Source organism: Lepisosteus platostomus, chromosome 4, assembly GCF_059453375.1.
Source record: "Lepisosteus platostomus isolate fLepPlt1 chromosome 4, fLepPlt1.hap1, whole genome shotgun sequence".
Classification (NCBI taxonomy): domain Eukaryota; kingdom Metazoa; phylum Chordata; class Actinopteri; order Semionotiformes; family Lepisosteidae; genus Lepisosteus; species Lepisosteus platostomus.
Genome location: NC_142614.1, coordinates 62,841,321 through 62,847,942, shown reverse-complemented (window position 1 = coordinate 62,847,942; position 6,622 = coordinate 62,841,321). Strand labels below are relative to the sequence as shown.

The following is a 6,622-nucleotide window of genomic DNA, read 5'->3' as shown; positions in this document are numbered from 1 at the left end:
TTTAAGAACTGTTCTAAGTTAATTTGAGAAAAATACACCGAGCGTCTCTGTGTTTCGCTCCCATGCGCATAAAATAAAAACTTTAGATAAATACGGAAATAAAAACGGAAACGCGGAAAAATGCAAGCTTGCGGATTGCTAAAGCAGGTAAGCTACAGTACACTATTTCTGAAGAACCTTATTTACCGTTGGCAAAACTTATTATGTGTAGAGAAAAAGCTGCTAAACAGCTCGACCTGCTGCCCCCCTCCCCCTGAAAGACACAGTCATTCATAGAATTATTGAAATGAAGGATTATATCAAAAGTACACTGAGTCTGTAGTCAATTTGGCCACTTTGCTCGTTTACGTTAGATACGAGTTTGAGGGCATGTCCCATGAAGACTTTCTGTTCTGTAAACCGCTACCAACAGGAACTACAGGAGAGCACATATTTCAGCTTCTGAATGAATTTATCGAAGAGAATGGCCTCGACTGGATAAAATGCGTCTGAGTTTGTACAGACGGTGCTAGAGCCATGACAAGCCGACATAACGGTGTAGTTGCACGAATTAGAGAGGTTGCTCCAGAAATTAATGTACGCATTACAACATCCACCGCGAGACCTTTGCCGTCAAGAAAATGCCTGACGATTTAATATCTGTTAGACTCTGTTGTGAATTGTATCAAGGCTCGGAAAATTAATTCACATCTGCTTTGCTCAACTAAACAGGCTCACCCCTCTCACTGAAATGGTGCTTTTTTATTAGTTGTTGTTAATGTTTTTTGTTCTGTAAAACACTTTGAGAAGCCACCTTTAAAGGCGCTATATCAAATTAAGTTTATTATTATAATATTTATTATATGTATGTGTGAGTGTGTGCACGCACGCTCATGTTGGTCATTGAGAATTTCTGGGGTTCCTATGAGAAGATGACTTGTAGGTGGTACTTGGATGCTTTGGTTGGATTAGGGGTGGTACTTGGTCCAAAACGTTTGAGAACCACTGTCCTAGGCTATTTAATCTTTGCTGTCTGCCCTGTCTTTCTCACACCCGAAGAAGGCTGCACAGCCAAAACGTTGTTTTTTCTTCTCTTTTCAGCATGGAATAAACCTATTACTTGTTCCTTTGCAGACTACGCATGTTGCCGCAGCTACCCACCTGAATTATATATTGTAACGCTTCGGGGTTCCGGCGGGCGCCCTTGCCTTCTGCCTACACAGGTCGGCCCCACACCGTGGGGGACTCGAACCCAGGCCTCCGGCGTCACTCAACAGGGACCCAGCTTGTTGAGCTAAAGAGAGATCTCTCTACAGCCCAGTGGCTGTAGTCCTGCTATCACAGGGAAGGGCGGTGACGTCACCGCTCTGGTAAGCCAGCTCTTTTACACCACTGACGGCCATATGCGTTACAATTTGTATGTCAACACTAAAGGTAAGAAGTGATGCAAACTTTCCTTTTATATTTTTTGTGTTACTTGTGTCACTACTGAAAGGACTATTGATTCATATATTTAAAATTTGTTTTATTTTTAACATTCTTAACTCCCACTGCATAGCACTATATTTACAGATCTCGTGGCTCACCTGGATTTCATTGCACATAAGACTAATTTTTCATTTTACAATTTTACATTACACTAGCTGGATCTACACCCTTCAATTGTTTCTTAAACATTATTTAGTTTAAGACAAAATAAAACCAAGTTAATCAGTTTATGGTTAGAACTCTCACACCAGTTATCTATAATAACTATTTGCTCTGCAGAAATGTGTGCTTTAATGAGTTACATCTACTAAACTAGGATACAATATGCAAAATATTCAAGTGCTTTTTATTGACAAGTGTTATTTTCATGACATTCACATTTTTACTTTTTCATGTTGTTTTTGTACTGCCAGTATTATAGTTGTCTCCAAATGCTGCAATGTAAAAACATTACCGTTCACAATTCTGAACTGTAAAGTTGCCACTGCATTTCAGAATATCTTGATTTAAAGAACTGTAGATTTTGACATGCAAAATATGCTGTCTAACATTTAAAGAAACCATAAAACAGAAAAGGCATTTTATTTATAATAATAATTTTGGCAGACCAAGACATTTTGTGCTTGTAGTGTATATGGATCTTTCCACCAAGGCAAAAAAAGCTACATTACTTAATATCAACTTTTATTTTGCAGACGCTTTTCCAGATTATTGTAGTCCTCCAAAGTGACATCTTGCAAACCCAGCAACACTGCCTTAGAATTACACGGGTCATATTCAATTGTCATGATACAGCAGAGATCTATAAGTTCTTGCTGACATTTCTGGAGTCCTGCTGTCACCCTTTTACGTTGGTCTGGGTCTTTTTTCATCTTCTTTGTTTCTTCTACGGTGAATCCAATCAGGCTCACGAGAACTTCATTAGAAAGATCCACATCTAAATAATCAGTTCCGTCAGAAATTTTGACTTTTATATGCCAGCTTCCAGAGCTGCTTGAAAGACTTCCAAGAAGAGTAACTATGAATGCTTTCACTTTCACAACCTTAACTATGGCTGTTTTTTCTCCTAGTAGCACTGACAGATAAGAGAATGGACAAGAGTTTAGATCGACCTTCATTTTGGGTTGGAAGTTAACGTCCGTTTGTAAAGGCACAGATTCTTCTTCTTCACATAACTCATAATGTACTGCAGATCCCAACTGCCAGTTTTCAAAAGACTGACATTTTACAACGGGCTTTATGTTTACTCCTGAAGCACTGTGAGAAGGGATTGCAGAACTTTCACACACAGAGCGCAACTTACTCATTTCTACAGGAACAGTTAGAGCACCTTCTAATAATTCAGGGACTTCTATACTGTTTCCATCATTGGTCATAGTTCTGATTTGGGGTCTTATGGAAACATTCCTTTCACCGGAGACGTTTTCTGGCACTTCTACCATATTATTAGTCAGGTTAAGTGTTGAAGGTACATTTCTGGAGTTTATATTAGAATTACCGCTCATGGTCATCTGATTGCACTGAAAGCCCTGCTCCCTTGATGGAGTCTCAAATTCAGGTGGTGAGTCCTCCAAGTAAATGACATCATCCAAGTCATCTACTGGAATATCATCAAAGTCAGCATCATCAAGTTCTAGAACTTCCTCGCTGGCCCTTTCTGACACCATTTGTGGTGTCTGGGATTCTGGCACACTCAAACCTGAGTGGTAGCTTTGCAAGGTAGAGTTTCGAGTCAAGACACTTGAAACTTCACTCCTGCTACCATATCCACTGTCATGACCCACAACATTACTCATTGCTAATTGATCAACTGTTTCAATACTGGCAAGAAGCTCCTCACTTGAAGGGCTTGTAAGATTTTCAAAGCCTTCGTCTGCATTTGGCATCTCTCTGTCCTGACTGCTGGGTCTTTGCACAGCATTTTCTGTCTCACCAAGTACCCTGCTGAGCACTCTTTCTTGAGAAAATTCTTCAACAAGACCCTCTACTTCTCCTCCAATAACTTTGACATTCACAGGTGTGAGCAAGAGAACTCCTAGGCGGCAAACAATTTTCCCTTGCAGCAGAATTTTTGAACCTGGACTTAGATTGGCATGAAGATCAGGGATAGGTTGGTATTCCATTCCCTGGAGCTGCTGCACTCCGTCAGTCAGCTGTAGCATCAGCATTCGCAAAGGTTTTGCTTCCCAGGGCTTCTGAGACACTTGTGTGACTGCTGTTACATTTTCATTTGTGAAGTCTTTGCCTTTCAGCTTCTGGATTTGGCTGTATGCAGGCTGGCTCACATCTAAAAGCGAGTCTATTTGTAGACAATAAAACCCATTAATTTCCACTTTGGCTGCCTCCGAGATACCTCTGGGCAGAATGGGTTGTTCCAGGTCTCTCAGATCAGTAAGAAGCCACTGCTCCAAGACCTGTTTGTTGATTTCAGCTTGTGTCAGGACTGTGCCTGCATTGTCCTGTTGAATCCAATTTATACAAGCTTCAAGCCAGTGGAAAGGGACTTGGATATGCCATGCTGACTGCAGCCAAGCCTTCGCTCTGTGTACAAAGCCAGGTGTATTCATCTTCAAAGTTCCTTCAGCTGGAGAAGGAGATTCTTTTCCTTCACAACTACAGAAATTCTGGAAGGAATCAAAGTGTGTAACATTAGTTATTTTTTACATTTAGTATTAGTCTGAGCTTTAACATGAGTATACTGCAGACAATCACGCTCAGGATATTTACAGCTAGATTTAACAGACTGTCCAGTAAAACTATAGGGACGCACTTTTCCCCCCTGATTAGAGACAACAAAAACATGTATTGTACCTATTTCTACTAACTGATTTTCAGCCCAACTGAGCTCTAAATCACCAGCGCTGATTTGTGCATTGAACTGATCTGATTAAATTAAATGCTTGTTTCTGCATTAAGCCCCATGTTTCTAAAACAATCTGCTTCAAGTATACTTACTACCCTTAATTCTGACTAAACGGGCATTACTATAAGATCAATCTATGATACAGACAGGTATCTATGATAAAGACAACGAATGAATCTAGTTGGCTACACTGCAGGCAAAACACAAGAAAAATTGCTGAAACTCAGAAATTAGTATAGGGTTGATATCAACTACAAAGCCAAGTCAACGTCTTAAGAGCTAAAAGCAAAATTAAAAACATGCTCAAAACATAAAATTGTAATAAATTACTGCAGTTAAGAACTTGGCAGAGGCACAAAAACAGAACATCCCCTGAGACTAAGGTTGTGAACCACTGACTTAAAAGGTGCATTTAAAAGAAAACTTAAAAACGTTGCCTTTGGCAATAACATAATAGCAAACTATGGAACTAAAACCGATGAGGTTAAAAATTAACTCTAGAAGGATGTCTAAAAGAGTCTCTAACATTAAGAAAACTAAAATTTCTGCATACAATGTTCTTTCCAAAGCACTATATTTCTAACTGCTAAAATCTATTTTGAGTGCTTATCTGAATTATCCCAGTTGTAAAAACATAAAGAAAAAGTCCCTGTTCATCACTTTAAATCTCTGGTACATCAGATAATGCTAGACATCCATGTATTGCTTTCTGATGTCACACTGGGTCTAGCAATTGACAGCCTTTTTCATTAGACAATGCAGAAAGCCATTAAACAACTCCATGGAGAAAATGACTCCTCAAAATGAGAAACTCGAAATATCCGTGCATGAGTGTATGTTGGCCGCAAAGGAGCATGTAAAGTTTTTACAACTGGGATAATTCAGATAATAATAATAATAATAATAATAATAATAAGTTATTGTTATTATTAATAGATAATAATAATTCAGATAAATCATCCTGAAGAAGGTTTAAAAGCCGTATTGTTTTGTTTCTTCTTTGTAGTTTTCAGTCTGAAATTAACCTTCACTTGTTTCTACAATAATATATACTGTAACTGCATCAAAAAACATGCATCACTACATATGCATGTTTTAAAACAGCTATACTATATTAATTTTGACTATTGATTTAATCTTCTTCAGTGTATTGATCATTCATGACCATGATACGCTCAACAGACTGTTGCATAAGCACTAGATTACCTCGAGCTGACGGGTCCGGACTGGAGAAATATAGAAGAACACAGAAAGGAACTAACATGCTTTGCTTACCAATAGAACGCTTTCCTGCTATTGGTAACCCATCCTGTAATGTTGCTCGCCATCTGCGGTTTTCGGAGGCAGCCAGCAATTTCTAACCTGGCAGAATATTACAGCCAAACATACTTTGTCAATGACAGGACACAATCTGGAAGGCTAATAGTTAAGATTCCTGAGCAAGGGGTATGCAATGTTCTGGCCAGGAGTGTCTAGTCGCAACAGAACTCCACTTGTAGTGCTTGGTGCTGGGTTGATTACACAGCGCTACACCGATCAAGTCTGGGGACCTCACTGACAGCACTCCACCAGGACAATAAACATTCTCACACCGACTGTGCAACAACAGCTTTCTATGGGAGGAACAGGCCACAACCCAGCATCTGTACACCAGTGCTGCCTGGCACTGCTTTCTGTGCCAGTCAATCGCACTAACCTGTGACTTGTACAGTAAACTCCCTATCTCGCCCAGAGAAATTTGCCGGTGTCATGTGTATTCAATAAAATCTCAGTGAACCTGCTACAAGAGGCTTATCGTTTTCTTGATTATAGCTTGGTGAATTTGTTTCAGTTGTACGTAATGAAAGTTTATTTCGATTCTCACTCCATAAATATACCTGTCTTCGGTGTAAATTTCAAGGTTTACCAAGCTCCGTTTAAACCGCAATAGTACATTTTAATAATTACAACTGTTTAGCAGTATTATAATGCAACAGTAATAATTAGAACTTCTTCATCTAAAAACTATTTTTACTACATACTAAATAGACCCATCTTGATTACCCTTTCCATCTGCAGACGTTGCAGCTGCTCCACAGTCGAAAAGAAGTTCAGGCGCCAAACTAGCCAAAGAAAACAACGCGAGACGGACGACTTGGAAAGGGCGGCTTAGTTCTGGTAATATTTCATCAGGAATACTAAAACCTAGTGCAAAACATCCTACACTAAATAAAATTAAGTTTCATACACAGACACCACGAGGACAGACACAAGCACAGCCGCATTAATACACAATTCTTACGAACAACCAAA

General features: G+C 39.3%; 1 protein-coding gene across 1 annotated transcript; it reads right to left on the bottom strand.

Moving 5' to 3' along the window:
* Positions 1-1,797: 1,797 nt before the first annotated feature.
* On the bottom strand, positions 1,798-6,610 carry rmi1 (RMI1, RecQ mediated genome instability 1, homolog (S. cerevisiae)). The gene is made up of 3 exons (XM_088630191.1): positions 6,374-6,610; positions 5,606-5,692; positions 1,798-4,091 (listed from the first exon to the last, which is right to left on the bottom strand). The coding sequence occupies exon 3, from the start codon at positions 4,032-4,034 to the stop codon at positions 2,145-2,147; it is 1,890 nt and encodes a 629-aa protein (XP_088486317.1). The 5' UTR covers positions 4,035-4,091; positions 5,606-5,692; positions 6,374-6,610; the 3' UTR covers positions 1,798-2,144.
* Positions 6,611-6,622: the final 12 nt, after the last annotated feature.